Source organism: Embiotoca jacksoni, unplaced genomic scaffold, assembly GCF_022577435.1.
Source record: "Embiotoca jacksoni isolate LCO1_2020_lvr unplaced genomic scaffold, fEmbJac1.0.p SCAF_14, whole genome shotgun sequence".
Lineage (NCBI taxonomy): Eukaryota > Metazoa > Chordata > Actinopteri > Embiotocidae > Embiotoca > Embiotoca jacksoni.
Window position 1 is genome coordinate 12,437,096 of NW_027185274.1, and position 20,555 is coordinate 12,457,650.

General features: G+C 40.3%; 1 protein-coding gene across 7 annotated transcripts in view; it reads right to left on the reverse strand.

Annotated features, from left to right (window-relative positions):
• The window catches only part of elna (elastin a), a 47,168-nt gene that overhangs the window by 20,535 nt on the left and 6,078 nt on the right, over positions 1-20,555 (reverse strand). For 6 of the 7 annotated variants that reach the window (XM_069148013.1, XM_069148018.1, XM_069148016.1 and 3 more), the window contains 8 exons: positions 16,123-16,191; positions 15,308-15,355; positions 14,050-14,145; positions 13,790-13,816; positions 2,454-2,573; positions 2,283-2,354; positions 1,739-1,768; positions 193-255 (listed from right to left, as the gene is read on the reverse strand). In XM_069148013.1, coding sequence (XP_069004114.1) covers positions 193-255; positions 1,739-1,768; positions 2,283-2,354; positions 2,454-2,573; positions 13,790-13,816; positions 14,050-14,145; positions 15,308-15,355; positions 16,123-16,191 — 525 coding nt within the window. The remainder of the gene's footprint in view (positions 1-192; positions 256-1,738; positions 1,769-2,282; positions 2,355-2,453; positions 2,574-13,789; positions 13,817-14,049; positions 14,146-15,307; positions 15,356-16,122; positions 16,192-20,555) is intronic. The other variant, XM_069148017.1, reaches the window with a different exon arrangement.

Genomic DNA, 20,555 nt, shown 5'->3' on the forward strand with positions numbered 1-20,555 from the left:
CTGTAAATATCTCTCTTTAAATGTTTTTATTTCATTACATTATAAAAAGGAGTGTTAAGAGCCCAAATTGGCTCTTTGTCAGCTACAGTGGAATTTGGGTTTAAAATATACTTTTAATTTTTTTTTTTTTTTTTTAAATCCATCCAAAATAAAATAGAAAATGTGAAGAATTATGTGTTGTTTGTGTCTTGCCTCCAGCGGGCACTGACGCTCCAGTTCCAGGGCCTCCAAGTCCCCCTCTTGCTCCTCCAGCCCCTGTTCATACACAAAGTGCTCTGACATGAAGAATATTTTTAGATTGGAGGTTAAAGTCCCATTTAGTGGAACTAGAGTGATAAATGTCAGAGCAAAATGAATCATTACCTTATATATGTCATAACTTATCTGCCATCATGATTCTCTGTAACTTTCCAGCTGATCTCCAGCACTTCTCTCATGTATGACGTGCTTGCTTAGCTGCGTCGAGTGAGGAGGAAACATTCCAAACTCACAGTGGAAGATGTCCTTGTGCTATGTTGTATTTCCATGTTTCCTGATAAATGTGTGACTGTATCTGTAAGATTTGTCAGACTCACCAAGCACACGCTGTGTGCATGAGCCTGTCCTCTCGGCTGAATTAGATTGACTCTGGGATTCTTTGATAACTCTTTGTGATTCTTTGATCATTTGTATTAATACTTAGGAATTCTTGGTGATCATCATAAGAATCATTCTTAGTAATTCTTATATCAACTCTTATATTATCTTGTTTTATTAAACTGATAAACGACATTTTGTTGTATCATTGTTCATCTTGAATTTCCACGACTATTAACACACTTTAGGGTTATGACAACCTTCCAGTGGTCCACTAGAGGGCCCTGTGATACTGAGAAGCAGCTAGAAGCCAGTTTGTGGCTTGTGCCAATTTCAACTGGTCATTTGTATTAGAGAGCAGCTAATCTGGCCCTACCAATCTGTCACCACCCCATGACCAACAGTAACACGGCTGACTTTTGACCTAATCAGAAAAGGCAGTCAGAATGCATGGCATTTTCTTTGCCTCATCAAATGCCTCATTTCTTTGGCAATCCTCTCATGCAGGAAACGAGCTGTCAGCCTCACTTGTAAGGGAGCTTGGCAGCAGGATAAAACACTTTTGTTTATTTTTAAAAACTTTTTCTCATTTTTAATCATAGACTCCCCATAGTTTGCCGGACAGACATTGCACACTGCCTGCAAGTATGTGGTCTGGGAGATTTGGTGAGGAAAAATTTGGCAAGGGAATGTTTTCTTTTATCTGTGCTGTTTCAGAGGAAGAGGTTGTTATTTTGAGTGTCATGAAAACAGTACAGACTGATTCTAGGGACTGAAGTTTTCTCATTGCCAATCCATACTTAAGAGTAGGCTCTTTGCCAGAGTACAGTCCTGGCCATGACTGAGCCCTCCTGAATTCTGAGTTCATCAGCCTTCCTAATTTTAAGATAATCATGTGCATTTACACAGCACAGACTCTAAGGTCAGGCTGGGCTCTGCTGAGGTTCAAACTGTTAAAGATTTAGAAATACATGACAAAAACGTACATGTGTTTGCCAAACAGTGTTTTCATGCTGAGTTAACATTAATGTGAAACATTCATTTTGGCTTTCTCATAACATGCAAGCTGTAGATCTTTCAAAGTTCGAAAATGTGTCAGTCAGTATTCAGCACAGTCTGATGTCTGTACAGTAGTCTGTCAAAAGGCCAAAAATGCGCTTACCCCCTTGTGGTAGCAGAGGCCCTCCTGCACCTGTCAGTAGCACAAATAGAGTTTCAGCTGTATATGTCATCATGAGGGATTTAGAACAACCTTCAAGGGACCCAATCAGGAAGACTGTTTTCTATGTTGTTGTCTCGGCATCTTTTTAATGTCATAGAAGCAACTGATTTCAGACGCTACTTAAACCGTGCAAGAACAAAGCTGAATATTCGTCCAGTTGTTATTAATAATTACTTCCTAAGACTAGCAGAACGGCCAATGATCGCCAGAGTCTGAATGAAATAAGAATAGAAACAGTAGAATTACAGTTAACGTGGATAGCTGCAGTCATTCCCTCTATATACTCTCCTTCAGTCATTCTTATGCCGTGTTCAAAAACTTGCACTTATGTACTAACACGTACTATTTGAGAGGATACGTGTTGTATGGCAAAGTTAAGTATGGCAACATGCAATGAAAAAAAACCTGAAACTGAAGCCTTCCCTCCTTTCATAGAAAACTGTTGTTACATTTCTATCAAGACATTTTCTGCCGCCTGCGGTACCTCTTTTGGCAGCTTTCTGTCCAGCTCCAGGGAAAAAGCCCCCAGTGCCTCCGCCATATCCCCCATAACCACCTAAAGGAAACGGGTCAAAGGTGAGTGAACATGCTGACTATGTGTAACGCTTACACAGAGCACTAATCCCAGTTTAAAGTTCTTGCTTATTATACTCACCACCTCCAGCACCCAGGCCTCCAGCACCCAGGCCTCCAGCACCCAGGCCTCCAGCACCCAGACCTCCAGCACCCAGGCCTCCAGCTCCAAAACCTCCGACTCCTAGATTGCCATAGTAACCTGAAGAGGGAAAAGATGATAGCAAGGCAGCAGAAAAGAGAAGACAGAAACAAAATAAAGTGTATGGTACCACAAACTATAGATAGGGGTGAGTGGAGTCATTGAAAAGAAACAGTTTTCCTCACTGAGGCGACAATGAGTTATTTGTGGTTTATCCAGCAGTAATTATCTTTCAAGAGAAAAAAAAGCAATCACTCAATCTTTCATCAAAACTTTCAGGACCTGCAAGTACTGCATACTGTACATTCAAAAATAAATGAATTGGCAAAAGACACACTATCCTGTGGGTTAATTAAATTTGATTGAAAACACTTATATGTATGTTTCTAGAGCCAAGGACTGTACTGTGGGCACAGTGGACCGATTTGACCCTTACTGACCAAGATACATGATAGAAATAACATTAAAAACAGGTCTCTTCCAGGATATACTTCTAAACACTGGAGTAGTGTGTTCTGTTTAAGACCAAAATCCCCGAACTCATCAATAGCCGGCAAAAGCTTTTGGTTTCACTTGACGGATAAAGTCATCCCAGGTTGGGTTTCTGATTGCTGACAAGAACAAAAATGTGAGAAGAATGTAAGGTAATGGAAAAAGAACATCTTAAAACATACGTAACTATAAGTGATATTAGAAAACTCTAAATTGGAGAAGACTTCTAAACAAAGGCTTACACTGCTTGGGTTCAATGGCTGCTATGAACTAGAAGACCAAGGTCACCTTCCTTTAAGAGCAACATGTCACAATTAAAATTAAAAGGGGATTTAATACGTTAAGAAATATCATGCCTAACTTTCATGTTACACATTACAAAACAGTATAAGTGAAATACTTAAAGAAGCAAAGAAGAAACAATAAAGGTGTGGTATTACTCACATCTACATTAAGTTGACCTTAAGTATCTCCAGATTAGTGCCAAAGTTATAAATGCCTATTTTCTAGGGCTAACATATGGGAATGTATGTTTTAGAACATGAGAAAAAAAAAGAAGAAAAAAAACAACATGTGAGGAACATTACTGTCAGAGTTGCATTTCTCAGAGCTGAATTAAAAGAAGCTGTGAGTTGAACAAGTTCTCCAATCGGAGACAAACAGGTTGGAGTAATGACTGTTTTTGAAAGCAGAGGAAATTTGCATGCTGCCAACAAGCTAGTCCACCAAGGAATTTATTTTCATCAATACTTGGAAGCCAAAACAATCTGGGGTGAGAAGAACTAAGCATGGGAAAGAAGTTGAACACGGAAGAGAGACAGAGAGAGATATCTGAGTGAAGGGTGAGAGTCTGGACTCGGTTCAGCAAACTGCAGGGTGCAGGTAGTGATACTGACGAGGAGGAAGAATGTGTTGGGAGAGACGGAGAAAAATGTGGTGTGAAGTTTCATGACCTAATCAAAACAAATGTGGGCACTGGCCTCACCAAGGGCTTGGCAAACGGACCGAGCATGCAACATGAGCCCAGGCATTAAGCGAAGCGTCTTTGAGATAATCCATCTCCTTCAAGCCTTTCGGCTTCATTCTTCTCGATTGCTCATCTATCCTTAAATGCACCTCAAAGTAATAACAAAAACAATACATTTTTGAATAAATCCAGCTCATGTACTTCCCCTTTTCCAGTGTCTCATGCTGACTTGAGGAGTCTACCTCATTTTTATCCACGAGCACCTCGTCTCATAAAAAGAATTGACACAAAACAAGATTTTCAAGATGTATGGAACATTACTGATGCCTTAAACCCTTAAAGTCTGGCCAAAACTTTACTGTCTGGTTTAGCCCCCAGATCAGAAAATGTCTCATTGGCCAGTCTGAGGTGTATGTGTTTGTCAGTGAGTCCTGGAAAAATACAGCACACTTTGCAACAGAGCGATTAAGTGTGTCAGTGGAAGAAAAACCTGCAGAGAGAGTGAAGACAGGCAGGACTGGGGAGACTTTTAGCTTATTCATCCATCATCTGGCCCACCTGCACTCACATGTGCGTGGCCTGACCTGGATCTGGCAGTCGTGCTCAGGTTTGACCACAACCTGCCACGTTGAGCTGAACTCTCTGATTTGAGATCAGGAGCTAAGATGCAGGTGTGCGCGCGTGTGTCCGTGTGTGCGTGTGTGTGTGTGTCTGACCATAAGTGCAGGCCTTGGGCAGACAAAGGGTTTAGACAAGTAGGACAATAAACGTTATTTTACTATAGTTCTGCCATCACTAGACACTGGGCAAATAAAACTCTCAAGTAAAAGATAGGTTGAGTATTTTCAGGGTCAAAGAGAGAGGACATGCTAACGACATCTGGACTTTTGTCAGCTTGGCATCCATCTACTGCTTGTATATTTGGGAGGTGAAGGACAGAGATTTTGTAAAAAAGCTTTCTGTTTAGCTATATTTACACCATCTTGTTAGCTCTAACAAGCATGCTTTTGTTGGACTACTATTATTACAGCATGTCAGCTCACACAAATAGACATGTTTTAGCTCACACATTATTGGAAGTCTCCACCAATATTGTTTGTTGTTATGAACCACACATAGAAAGCCTGAACCAAGTCCCTGATATCAAATCATCACTTTTCTTTGGTTCTGGTCCCAGTATTTATTTGATTGCTGACAAGCTGAAGGATTGCTGTACACTAAATGGGAGGGCCTCATTTTCTCAGAGACCCTCGAGCCACATGAGTCTACAGCTGCCTTTGGACCTTGGACAAAACAATGCTACCAAAGGTTAATACTCTAAATAAAAGATGGGACAGAAAATTAATACCACACAGGAGGCAGGACTGAGGGCCAAGGAAACTGGACGGCAAGTCATGCGAGACTATAAAGCATCATAGTTTCCTCCGTTTAGATTTCTTTAAAAAAAAAAAAAAGGAAAAAAAAAAAAAAAGGTGACAGAAACAAGGTTGAATAGCTAGTTTCCTTTCAGAAAAGACCACTAACTTTCACAGCAGTGCAGAGGCAAGTGCACAAGCAGGTTGCATAGGTGAAATTCGGGATGGTGTGCCCGTGAATAACTGAGCATTGCCCAACAGCAGTGATTCATTTGTGGTGGCTTGTTTAAAAATGATCTCAGTGAGGATATATACCCAAGTAAATGCAAGTCTAGACCTTCTCCGACGAAGAAAGAGTCTTGTTTTCAGTGGAATGAAAATGTGACGAGGGACAGGCAGCCAAAGTCATTGCCTCCTGCTGCACCATGTCACACACGTTGCTATTTAAACAGAAGACTGACACTGGAATAAGTCTGGCCAGACAGTATGGCCAGTTCTTTCAGTCACCAGTCTTGTTCACAAAGTCGGGTCCAGTACAAGTGATGGATGCGAGCCAGTGTGAACAGAAATATCTGGTTTCAATCTCTACACTGAAGCAGCTTGCTCATTCTTCATTGAGGTTAGGTAAGGTAATTCTGTTTCAGGACCAGAGGCATACAAGGGACATAAATCAAAACGATCCATTCGGCTCTCAGTCTTTTTCTCTTACTTTTGCCCACCCTCTTTTGCCATCCTTTCCTCTTTTCTCTCACTCTTTCCTCTCCAGTTGGTGTCTAAGCAGTTTTGCTGACCAGACATGAGGCGTTAACAGCAGCAACCAGAGGAAGCCAAACGTGAGAAGTGAAAGAAGCATTTGCTTGCTCCTTTCCATGTCCTCCGTTTTTCCTCCCCTTCTCTCCACTTTGTGAACCAGCTGGGCCTGGTGAAGGGTTTAATTTAAGAGAGTGAAGAATTCCATGGCAGAGATCCACTGTAACTGACGGCAGACGCGAGGAAAGCAGACTCCGGAGCTGAAGCTCTGGAATGTCAAAGACATTTTTTAAGACTTGTTTCTCATTGTAGTTTTTGTTTTATCTCATATTTCACCAGGCACACAGTTTAAGAACAAATGCTTGTTTACGTAAAGCTGGGAGAGAGGATTACAACTCGTACATCTCTGGGGTCGGAAAACAGTGAAGTTATTCAAAAATCACAGGAGACTCACAGAGGAGTGATAAATTGACAGTCTAGTGTTCAGCTAAACATTGGGCTAGAGAGAAATCACAAACAAAAAGTAGGGTAGTTGCAAGAAGAACAGAAGAATGTTATGGTAATATAGATACCGCCATTTCCTGTAATGTGATGGAAAATCTTCCTGAAGATGAACGTCATCTTCGATAGATCTCTGGAGATCCCAAGACAATCCTCATTTTACTGTGACCGATGGGCAGATTCTGTTCTTCAGCTGTGGTTTCAGAAATGTTCACCTTGAAAGCAAAGCCCATCATCATGTCACACCAGATTTTTTTATCAGTATCAAATTATCACACTGTTTCACTCCCAAGTTGGTGGATAAATTGCGTTCTTACAAGGTGACGTAGGACAAGTTGGATGAAGAAAGAATGATGTGAGGTGCTGTAGTGATTCCAGATCGCGTGAGACACGTGGACACAGTGAAGTTCCCCTTGTTTCCTCTCCCCCACCTCTCCTGTGACCTCCCCTGTTCCTTGTCACTTCAAGGTTTGGTGTGCTGTCAGTCACGGGCACCGAGCGGTGAGAAGCAGGAATAGGCACATGCTGGACTAATTAAGCATTCACAGTCACACCGCTACACATAAACTCTTTCCCTGGCTGGCTGGTGCGAGCCAGCCGACTTTGGCGGCAAGCCTTTTATTGTTTTTGCTTTCCTTTTCCATGGAGTCATTGACACGATCAATGAGAGGTCCCAAAGCCTGAGCCTCCCTTTATGCCAAATGACCCCGAGTACAAAACTGTCAGTGCTCCGAGAGACAAACGGAGAAAGGTTGCCTCATTCTCTAACGGCTTTGCTTTTGGGACAGCACCCAGGTCAGAATCTGTGTAATAAAGCTGCTTCGTTAGAGTAGTTAGTCATGAGTCACTTGGTATGGGTGATCATTTTTTAATTTTATAGGGGACTTTTGCATCAGAGTAAAAAAGAGAAAGTGCTTTGTTTCATCATGTGGTAGGTACTTACATTGGCGAAGCAACTTTGGCAATCTTTGGAGAGTCTCACCAACCCACACACTTCGGCATCACAACAAATACATCATCTTTGGGCCGCTGAGCAATTCTTAAAAATGGCTCCAAATTAACAGCAACTGTAAAAGTCATCATTACACGTTGGATTACAGACAAAGCAGGCTGCCATGCCCAGTGACGTCCATTTCTGTCTGACCTCACCAGCCTGAGTCTTTGAAAGTCTCTCACCTCCACAAACGCATGCCTTATTTCAAACACATCTGTCCAAAGACCATTATTCCTGTCTCTTAATTCAAACAGTGTTAATTTGTACACCACACGTTACACCATATCCACCGAGTCTCTGATGTCATTGTTTATGCTACAAGCCATACAGAGCAGAACATGGTACGCTATAAGCTTTCAAGCTGACCCAATGTTTCTGCCGTTTCCTGTTTCTGTGAGAGTTGAGAGCCCCTGTAATTCTACTGTGTAGAGGAATGCCACAGTTGCTCTGCCAACACTGATCCCCTGAATATGTCTGAAGAGTATCCCTAACCCCCCCCCCCCCCCAGTTCATACCATCGCCCATTTTAGCTTGGAGCAGACACTCACAGAAGGTACTGTAAAGACATGCAGGCAAGGCAGAAACACACTGCAAGCATAAGAATATACAGCAGTACACGGAGTACATGTGCACAGAGAATATAACTTTGAAACACTGCTCATTTCTGACCAGTGTGGTCCAATTGTGCAAATTATGTGTGAGGTGAGAAAACCAGTCAACAAATGCAGCCTGTGGCCATGGTATGTAAAGTTGGCCAAGTGCATTTCCTCTCCCAGATGGTCCACACATGCATCTGTGCCATTCCAATGAATTCTTTTCTGACAACTCAGGGTTGAGAAACGAGACTAGTGTTCGACAGGTCGGCTCGACTGAAAACATGCGAATTGAAACATTGATGTTAGATTCCTTGAGTAAGACTCAAAAGCATTTTCCAAGTTCCTCTGTCATCATCAAGGCTGCGATCATGGTGCAGCCATGTGAGGTATTTTACTATGACATATATCTGGGATATTGTACAAAGGAAAACAATCAAGAGGAGATAAATTGTTCCATAGACAGTGAAAATCTGTTTACCAAATTGTATATTACAAGCATGTAGAGATATTGCCACATGGACTAACTCAGGATACCTATGAGGCCTGAAGGGCCAAAGCTGAAGTCATTTAAAAACCATTTATCTTCACAGGTCATTTAGTCTAGCACGGGGCCTGATAAGCATGCAATCCAAGAGACATTTTACTGAGGTGAGATCATTTCAGTGAGTCACATCATTTCAAAATGCAAGTATTTTAAATGGATATGTAAAACTGCAGTGGCAACCCAAGATTTACTATGGAAAGTAACACAAGACTGAATTATTTACTAAGGAACCCTTTGAGAGTGACTACTTAAAATTACACTGCATTTCAAGTGTTGTTTTAAGGTGCATCACAACTTAAAGCAGTACTTTACATCTGTAACACTTAGCTCTATCAGCCAAATGTGGAACACACAATCAACTTGCATAATTAATAATCTACTGCAAATGCACCTCTAAAGTCTTCAAACGCAACAAACAGCAGTTGTAGCTGTTAACTCTGCCACAAATCTACAAAACAGGCTATCAAAACTTTAGAACACTGGCAAAGGGAACAGAGGTGAGAGCATGCCAAGGGATGGTTCATCAACAAAACACAGTGAACACGGAAAATTACATTGGTAGTAACATGATCATGAGAAAACAACCGTGCAATTACGACACAGAACATATTTGTGAAAGACTGGGGAGATGTTATGCAGTCAGAGTGGGAAAGAAAGTTTGAACGTGTGTGTGGGTGTGTGCGTGTGCGTGTGCGTGTGTGTATGGTGGATGAAGCGGGCCTGTTCCCTTTGCCGTAATCTGTGGCGTGCTTGACTGAGTAGGCACCATTAAAAACTAATAAAGACCCTATCTTTACCTTGCTTTGCAATATCAATTCAAATCTTGAGATAAATTAGAGAGAAAATGAACATGGACAGTTCCAGTTCCAAGATCTTGAAAGCTTGACAGAGACTGTAGGACAGATTAAGGAGACGAAGAGGAAAGACAGTAAGGTAAGAAGAGAGCAAATGGCCATCTTTCATTTCATGTCTGGATGAGCGAGTGTTTCTGTGTATGTCTCTGTGCTGGAGGGGATACTGTGAGTCGCCAAACCAACGTCATGATTCAAACTCTGTATTTGTGCATGTGCGTGTCTTTGAGGGGGCACACGTGTGGTCACATTTGTAATTGTCTACGTACGAAGAGTATAAACATATTTACATACACTCATGGTCATGCACATTCTCATACAGATGCTTTCGGTCTCTGACAGTGGAGAGGACAGGTCTGAGCTGCAGTGATGAAAAGCACATGTGCTCCATGAGACTAAACCTCCTCGGAGCTCATCTCCTTTTGGCTAAACACTTTCATCCTCACCTCAATCTATCAGTCTCCTTTCCTTCAGCAAGCCCTCTAAGGATGTGTGTTCAGTGAGCGAATGTGCATAGAGTAGCTCTGTGTGTGTTGGTGAGATGTGGCCCATGCATATGACATATATATGGCATGTTCACAAGAGTTATTGGTTCTTTCCGTCCTCCTCTCTTCACCCTCTCTTGTCTGTCCTCCCTACGTCCACAGTATCTTTCCAGACAGGTTCACTAGGTGCCTCTTTAAACAATGACCTTGATGTGAACCAGAGAGCTTGAAGGTGAACCAAAATAATCAGGTGTACTGAGGGACCATGCATTTTGAACACTAGAAATATGAAGCATTAAAATGATATAGTTCGAAATGGGTGAGAGTGTGTAGAAATAACACATTTTCCTGGTAACTGCACAGGAGTCATTTTTCAAACACCAGCATTAAAAGCATAAAAGCAGTTACAGCTCTTAGGTATACTGCAAGTTCCCCTGCTGTCTCAGAGGCCATATTAATTCTAGATTTCAGAAGTCTTTTAAAAATAATTCACAAAAACATGCTTCTGCTTTGACCGATGCAATACATCATCAAGAATTACATGTACTGCAATTTACTTAGCATGATTGTATCTTACACATAATTGCTGGGACTATTTTCAATATTGTTCCCATAGTTTGCATTGTTGTGTTTAATCAGTGGCAATGAAGAGCCAAAATATGGGAGAGATATTAAGTGAAGACTATACACTCAGCTGCCAATTCAATCAGTACACTTTTCTTCAACTAATGCAGTCTAGTAGTAATAAGCAGCTCTGCAATAAATCCTACCTTAATGAAGTCATTTTGGAGGATGTAAATTGCGGTGCTGAGTTATATTGCACTAAGATTTCATCATAATGCTGAGATTGAACAGTGGGCTCATATTACCAGTCTCATAATAAAGAAATATCTTCATTGTATCTGGTGAGTAGAGCTATCTCGAAGACCCAGTGTATATAAAGTGGCCGTGGACAGCAGCATTGAGGGTCAGCTTTGTTGAACTACTATTGGACTATCAACACAGAGCGTACAACTGACACCTACGTGTCTTTAGGCCAACTATCTCCAGATTTTTTTTGTTTTGTTTTGAAGCAGCCTGAAAAAAAGAAAACTAGTACAATAACCTTTTTAGACAAACAACAGCTGGCTGCTGATGCCAACTCGAGGGAAGACCTTCACAACCCAGTGTCAGACAGCCTTCCGTTTCTTTCCTTTAGTCATCACTATTTTCTCACACCAACCGATAAAACTCTTTTTGCGCCCGGACACTGATAAAAAAAACAACAACAACTGGTTAGTCGTTCCCAAAACAATGATGAGAGATGGTTCTAATGTGTAGACTTGAAGACTCCCATCAATAATAGGGATGGACAACATATTAGAAACACAATGATGACTTCAGTGTTTCATCCATCTACTTTGTGATATCTGAAATCTATGCAGAGAAATGTGAAATAAAACCTCTTACAGATTGTGTTTGCACATGTAAGTTTGGATTGCTCTAAGACTGATGTAGTGTTTTGTGATGTTGCTGTAGTCAGTTTTCGGCCATGTTAGAAAGGGAAACAGACAACATGTTGTCCATCATTTTTAATTTGTATCGCTCTTGGAGAGTGGACTGAAAACAAAGTACAGACACATACTGACGCATACTTTCACAACCCAAAACAGACCATTGTAATGGTATGAAACTACATCAGCAGCAAAAACAGTAACCTCAATGTTTCTTGTTAAATGATTTCACACTGCCTGAAAGTGACAAAAGGCTAGCGTACGAAAGCCAAGTTTTAGCAATCATAGCACGAGGATTGAATCCACCTTTGTTTAAGGCACAGCAGGAAAAGAGACGGTGTCCAACAGCTGTTCGTAAGGAGAAAGTTCCTTTTTCTTTCAGCGTATTGTCAAAGCTGGATGCTGACAGGCTTCACAATTAGTATAACATTTACAAGGCCTTGCATGAGCAATGCTGCAATTCACTACAGTCACGCTACTAACATAGCCAGCTGCTGTTCTCCATTACTGGCCAGGCAAGGTGCATGTCTGTGGAATGCAATGTCACTGCTCGATTTCCACATTAAGAATAAATGGTAGATCTTGTAATTTATGTGAGTGTGCATCTACATTTGTGACTCTTAAGAAAAAAAATTATTCTTTAATATTAAAGGTTAATTAAACAGGGTAAACGATTTTTCATTTGCTGGTAGAATATAATTTCTTCTGGCAGGTTCTCTGTAGCACAAGCCAAACAGACCTGTGTGATGGTCTCAACCTGCCTTACCTACAGGTGAACCGTAGTTGTTCACTTGTATATTAATGGAAACTTCATACTTGTACGGTACCGAGGAAGTTATTGTATCCAGATCTGGATAGCTTCAGGCAATATTCTGCTGATGGACTAGAAAGCACAGATGATAGAAACCAACCTTCAAAGATTACTAGACAACTATGAAGCGGAACATATTACATCTCCTTTCATTAAAGAAAATTGCCTGAGTTGACCATCAGCTGAGTTTTTTTTCCATACGCCAGAGATTAGTATTGATTATAAATGGGAGCACAGAGACCCAAATTTCTCTGATTAAAAACACACACACACACACACACACACACACACACACACACACACACACACAAGGAGCTGCTTTTAACATTGTTTGTTTCCTTTTTTTTTCCCAATTGAATTTCTGCTGTGTACACCTGGGGGAGATGGAGAACTCAAATGCATACAAAAGCTAGGGATAATATTTCCCAAGTAATGCTCTGCTGTTTCCAGCCAAAATCAACTTCCACCAAATACTGGACATTAGGTCATTGTCACAAAATGGTTCTCCGGCAACTCCTGTTAGAGGGCAGAGGTGTGGCACTCCGGTAACCCGCTCCATGTGTTATCAGTACTATAAGACGGTTGCTTGGTTCCTTATCTTTCTAAACACAGAGGTAGGCTGAGATTGTATCAGCAGTGCTTAGGAAAATTAAACGATAGCTAAACATTGCTAGAGCACCAATGTGTCGTAGACTAAAATACAACAAAGGAAAATATTTACTGTACAGTATCTGAGAGAGGGGCCGTGGTAAATTTCAACACGGAGGTTTCCAGATATTGTAAGGGGCCTACATTACAATAACATGAATAAGTGCTCTGGCACCATTGTTTGGCAGGCGTTGATGGCTGTTTGCACTCTGCCAATCATCACTCCTTATACTCTTAATACAGTAGAGGTGCAGGAGTGGTGGAACATATGCATGGTCCCACCCAATCAGGACGCCTCAAACAGCTGCCAAGCCAGTGGAAACAAACGCTGATAAAAACACGGGGGCGATAAGAAAAACCTGGCAACGATCAATCAAAAGACCATGTATCTTCAGCCATGGCCCTGCATCTATGCCCAGTCTGCCTATTCTGATGGCGTGTGAACGTAATGTGGTCTATACATTAAACGAATTAATCCACCCCGTAGCCACACATTATATTTCCTTCCTTTCAAGGCACTCCAACAGTAGCTGTAATGCAGAGGAATTTTCCATGTTGTAAAATACCTCTATTAAAATATTGCTTCGCAGCTGTTACTGAATAATGTAAACTGAGCAAGAACACGAGGTTGTCTACATCTTCAAAGCATTTCAGAAAAGTGTGAATTGTTATTTTTTTTTTCCACATTACAATTTGGATCTATTCAGATATAGGTACATTCATTATAAAGCCTGTGCATTGTATTACTTTCCACAAAACACGGTAACATTTGTAAATGTTCCAACTTACCTGGTTTAGGGCCCTTTCCACCTTGTCCTGTTGGGTGAAAACAAGCAAAGTATGCGAAGACTGTGAAAATATTTTAATTTTGTCAAGATTAAAATGTTCCCCTGTTACGGGTATTGTTTTATCATGTTTGCAACTTTATATTGTAAAATAGCTACATATGTTTGTCATATCTGGGTCATGACAGCAGCTCCTCTAAACAGCACGGATTGAATCTACTAAAGAAATGAAGTGCTCTGCAAGGTGTTTTTCTATCTTCATACCTGCTGGCAGTCCTCCAATGCCCAGTCCACCAGCTCCAACTCCTCCCGGCACCAGACCCCCTGGGCCCACACCTCGGCCTCCAGCTCCATAACCTCCTATCGTCGGGGTCGGACAGAGACAGATGGGCCCATGAACAATACTGTCGTACTCATTATTGTTAAAAAAAAAAAAAAAAAAAAAAAAAAAAATTATCTTCATCATCTGCAACCAATGTTCATGTCATGTCGTCATGTCCTCATCATTATTACCTACGGCTCATTGTTAAGATCACAGACATCATTATTACTGATCAACGACTTTGTGTGAAAGAAATGTTTGACAGCTTTAGCTTTCCAAACCTCAAATTGTTTCCAATAAACTGCCTTAACAACAGTGGTTGGCCCCAAACACATTGTTTACTGCCACAACAATATCCCTTCATTTAATGCTTCTTTGGTTGCGGTGGTGTGACATGGAAGTCTCGCCATGTGTTTCCCCTGATCTGACCAAACCAACGCTGACTGTTGACAGGGTCATTTCACTTTAGAGCAGCAACCTGTTTCTGGTTGCTGTTGTATAAAGCAGAAATGTTACAAGTGTTTGATGCTCTCACTTAAATGTGTCCGTAATCCTCAAATAGTGTATATAAATGTCACAGTTCAAATGCCACGTCACACCGGCTCTTCCTGCAGGAATGGCTTTAGTACCCGTAGCCGGAAAAAAAAGAAGGTGTACAGGGCCAAAGTTGTTCAGCAAATGGGAGCTAAAGCCATGCCAAGATGCTGCATACGGTTGGTGACCTGTTGCTAAAGTGGTCTGTGTGTGCAGAGCGGAGGGTATCTGCCATGAATGTGTGAAATGAGAAACACCAGATAGAATATCTAAGGCTGTGCATAATGCCCCATTGAGGCTATAGCCATTTGGAGAATCATAAATCTGAGAAAGCAACATGTCCGAGAATAATGTTAAATAGAATATCAACAGAATGCATTATGACAATGACAATGAGTTAAACCAAACATTTGGATTGTAAAATCCCTTTGATCCATTCAGAAATATGGTATCAGGTCACGATGAGGCTAAAAACTGAAACAAAATATTTTACAATAGGTAACATTATATAGAAACAGGTTTCTTTTTTTGTATATTTTAGTTTCTTATGTCCAAATCCCTGATACAGCTGTGCAAGCACCGATTCATGATATTCCAGATGCAATTGTTAAAAACATATTCTTATATTTAGGGAAAAATCATAAATCAAAAGTCCCTTCTACTCACCTGCAGCTTTAGCTGGTTTATAGCCCGCAGGGACTCCTCCAGCAGACCCTAGTAAAACAGCAGTCATACAGACCATTGATTTATAGTATACGCAAGCCTACATGTCAAAAGGTAATGGACAGTTTCTAGCCCTGTAATTCCTCATCACACTAGCTGACTTTCGTCTGACTTACTCTCAGGACAGTAGGAGAGTTTCTTATGGCCTCTTGTGCCATGTTCTACATGTTACATTACAGTGAACAATAATGCTGTTTTCCATTTTAGTTAGCAAAGAGATATGTTTTAAGCCACTATATAGTTTACAACACACAGGGAGCAGTCACAATCTTTTGATTTAACAATAATCCCTTCAACAAAGTTAATATTTTGTTGTGTATGTGAGTTTATTGAATTGATCTTTCTATGAATGCCACTCTTAACATGAAGAAAATACAAAGTTTCAGGGTTTCGTTAAAGAATAAGCATATTACCTGTGTGACCATTTGAATCATTAAAGTCTTGTGACCCTTAAGGTGTCCATTTCATCCGATCAAGGCAGCTGTGTTTGTTTTTTATATAGTTTATTATTTCTTAATCTATTCTTCCCTGTTTTTTGAGGTGTAACTAATTTTAAATATTATTATAAGTATGTTTTATTTAGAGTTCTATGTCAGGTTAAAATTCAGTTTTTATACTATTATTTATTTTTAGTAAAACTTCTGCTCTCTTTAATTTACTCGTTATACCTTTGCTAAGAACAAACAGACTTTGTTGTGGCTGTGATCTGGATCATGTTTTTTAAAAACTGTCCAGACAGTCAGTGGATGCTCTGTTACCTGGATAGTATCCAGCTCCTGGTCCAGCGCCTCCTGGTCCAAACCCAGCACCAGGTGGTACATACACACCTGGAACACAAATCAGAAAAAGCAAAAGGTCATTCTCTATCAGCAACACGTATAACGAGCTAGAAACACGGCCAAAAGGCAACCAGGTTTTTCTCCCCCTCCCCCCCCCCCCCTTTTTTTTTTTTTTTTTTTTTTTTTTTTTTAAATACCACAATGTTTGAAACAGCATTTCTAAACAATGACCCCATTTATTAGACAAACATTCTCAAACACATTCATCATCTGTGACCCAGACAGCAAATCTGAAATCTGTCTTTTCCGTACACATCTGCCCCATGTCGTAGCAGCGATGGGGGCGCACGATGAAATGTGAGCATAGCAGCTCCAGCTAGAGCCAAAGCCAAAGTAGAAAAAAAGAAAAACTTAAAAACTTTACAGGTTTGATGAGGAGTAAATTCAAATTGTTTTTTCATACTGATGAGGTACTGCAGTTGGAAAACTTTCTTTCAGAAAACTGCTACAACATTGTGGACCCCCACCTATATCCCCCGGCCTTGTTTCTCGGCTGATTTCTGGCTGCAACCCAGAGTAACTCCTGAGATGGTCGTTCTGGATCCCAGACATGGTGGCCTCATGTGTGCAAGGAAAAACAACAGAAATAAAAAAAAAAGGGAGGATTAAAAAAAACACAAAAAAAAAACCGACTCCAGTTGTTCTGGGAGACTAACAGCTAAATCCAACGGGACCAGTGAGCTAAGGCCAAAATTATATATTTTTTGAGGGAAAAGCAGGGTTTATTTCATTAAAACAATGTAAATGAGAGAATAGGGCTGGAAGACTACAATCATTATCTTTAATGGCTTTTACATGTGTTGGGAGTCCAATTCCTTTAAAACCACATGTCAAAGGTGTTTATGAGAGAATACTGTGTGAACACTGGGCTTTCAGTTCTGTCCACTGACTGTGGCCATTAGGGGAAGAACATTACAAGGTATTACTGTCCAATCTGGTTGAATGAAAATTCATGACACATGACACTGAAAAGTGCCAAAAAGTAAAATATCTATGCAGTTTATTGAGTATGCCGCATATTGCTCCACTTCATTGAAGGGGACTTTAACCTGTTCACTAATGAGCTGATTTTGGCCAAAATAATAGAATTATGCCAAAGAGAATTTGCCAATTTCATGCTGCAGTGTAAATGGGAAGAATTATGGTGGCAACTGCATCTTTGGACCAAATATGGCTCCATGAACAAATACATTAGATAGTTTGCCTTGTAACTCCTCCTAACTGGAAATGGAGCTGGACAATGGTCGAATTGATTGAATTTCTTCATGGTTTCTTGAGGTCTGGCCTTGTATAATACTGCCTGAAGAAAACTGAAAATCCTGCAAGCTTAAACAAAGATGAGGAATAAGTAATAATGTCCAGGGTTGTGTATTTGATTACGAAACAGCTAAGTCAATACAAGTAATGTACAGTATGTGTCCATATGTTTGAGTTTATTTGTATGTGTGTCAGTTTGCCCGGGCCACCGGGTCCCTGGCAGAGATCTCAGGTGCAGGGACCACACGACGGGTGCAGAGGGATTGTTCTCATTTCTGCTCCCTCATTTTAAAATCAAAGGGAGGATTTCCTGTCTCTGCATTTCAAGCAAGGCAAGAGGGACTGTGTCTGCTCCACTTTTCCTTTCGCTTAGAGTCCCATCATGCTACTGTGCTTTTTACAGAGTGCATTAGGTTCACTAAAACCATGCATCCAAATAAGGCACAAACTGAGCTCTGCCAAGTGACCTTACCTACCTCAAAAAATTTCAACATTTCTTGATGATTGTCTTAATTATCGTCATCGTCATGCGCTTACATTCCTCATGAACTCAGCCCGGTCGCTGGAATGTGTGTGAAGACAAGATAAACTTGTAGAGCACAAGGCATCAGGCGATTCTACTTCACAGTTGACTCCAGTCAAGTTTGCCCCGAGTGTTTGTTATATGTTGAAAAAAAAAAAAAATACCCACGCAAAAGAGGATTTAAGCATCTATAACTACATAGAGACCTAAATTAGTGATTTGATTTTAAACAAAGATGAGAAAGTAAAAATGTCAAATATAACCTTATGTGTAAAAGGCTGCTCCGGGCATATTATCTCTCCACTGGAACATAGAAAGAAATGTGAACAATTTATAACTTGTTAAGACAAACAATATGAAAAAGGAAGTCAGGGAAGTCTCAATAAATCATTGCCTGCAAAAGGCTCCAGTAAGAAATATGCCTTCTTGCGATCTGTTAAATGACTGACTGTTGCAACCTGAATTGGCTGCACTCAGTAATTTTGTCCATTACTGCTGTTCTCAGTGATTAAGAGAGTGATGATGTGCATGCACTCACAGGAATCCTGACGGTGATTTTAATTTATCACCGGTCCACTTTGGACTTGAATGTGGTCCAACTGTAAGACTGACAGTGGATGGGCTGTCAGTAAACTAAGATTACAGCCAGTCATCAGCAAAGGGGAAATATGTCAAACGGATATGCAAGGTTTATGGCGTGGAAGGGGAATACTGATAATTGCTGCAGTATTTTGTGTGTCAAGATCATTGAGATTATTGCAATAATTATTTCCCTGTCATAATGTCCCCAGGGGTCTCAGATTGGTTATTGATGGTGGATGCTGGAATGTGTCACTGTGGTAAACACAAACATATCCCAACCAGCCAACAGCTACAGCTACTACTAAAACCTCTCCTGACTGTAAAACAAAGGAGCAAAACAGAACAATGTAGGCGATCGGATTGTACACGGAGTTCAAACATGTTAAGTGATGCATGTTTTGAAAAATAACTCAAAAAGGTTTGAAAGTGGTGTGATTAGTTACTGACTCAAAACCTCCAAACTACACTGCAGCGGTTAACTTTACTTTAATAAATACAGCAAATAAACTGAACAAAATGGTTCCCTCCTGCTGCCCATACTTCAGAACATGGGGAAGCATATTGGCACATGGTGGCAAGGTTAACACAGTGTGAACTGTGAGCTGCAGTGAGCACCCTATCCTGTGAAAACCAAAGAAGAATTAAACCTTTTTATGATAAATGCATTTTTTTTTTTCTCTGTAACTGTTATAATCGACTGTAAAATATGTCCACTGTCCACCAACCTGTCACATCTTCTCAAATTTTAGTGATTTCCTGGAACTCCCTGAGCAAAGCCCAGAAAGCATATCTGACCTGTTTTAGGCAGAGAGCGATTGTAATAGCCTTTGTTCGATAAGATATACCCATTATGTACTTTTCAGTCTTTTAATAAAAAATGTACATCATCTTTATTTGAGTATTTTGGTAAAAATACTTCAGTTTTCTTTTTTCTTTTTTTTTTTTTTATAACTTGGAATGATATGTAATCACTTGACACGGCTAAAAAATTCCACAACTAAAGCCAGCACAATTGCAAAAAAGTTTTTCTAAATTCACTTTCCAGAAGATTCAATTTTGCATTTAAACACAAAGAGAACAATGTGTGAAAAGCTCAAAGGCTTAAATGAAATAATCTAATCCATGTGTATATGCAAGTTCTTTGGTTTTTCCAATTCCCTTGTTTTGAACTCTGATTAAATGACGTAGTTCACCAGACACAAGCTAACAAGTGGAAAGGACCGTTTCCAGCTCCTTGTATGTTTAGTTTTGCATAATGTCATGTTTTAAGTGTTGGCCTGGAAATTAAAAAGTGACATGTTTATCACCTGTTTATCTGGCAAGATAATTCATTTGATACTTTGCCTGAGAATCAATACTGCCAGTAAAGCCTACAGAAAACGCAATTGTGCTTCATGAATTTATCACAAATTACAGTACAAGTGGAAAATTTACACTGGCTTTAACACTTTCATTTTATGGGGGATATGGGTTACTGGGCCCCAAAATAATGACTGGATAGAAGAGAAGTTTGGAAATTGTAAGTCAGAACTTGTTTTGTTGTTAATTTAAACCCAAGCCAGTGAGTGGTTTTTCCATAGTATCTCCCATGTTAATGAGTTATTACAATTGCGCTATGTGACTTGAAAGAGCTTGGTTTTACTTCATTTACAAATTGGTGAGTAATGTGACATTTCCCCGACCCTGTGTTCTGGTTGTTCAATAACTTTTATTTGCAGGTGATTAACCAATTTGCCTGGCAGCAAGAAAAGCAAACTCTCGTGAGTATATACACAACACTCACATTTAATTATGGCATTACCTTAGAAAAAGACTGACAAACATTCACTGTTTGGGAAGTTCTAAGAGAAACTAATGTGTTGAAACCACTTCAACCAATGCACATTTACACAATGCTATGCCACAATTTGCATCACTTTCAATAAAATAAAAAATGCTTTGGCCAACTAAGAACTGTTAACGGTCTTCACGCAGAACCATAACCGCTGTC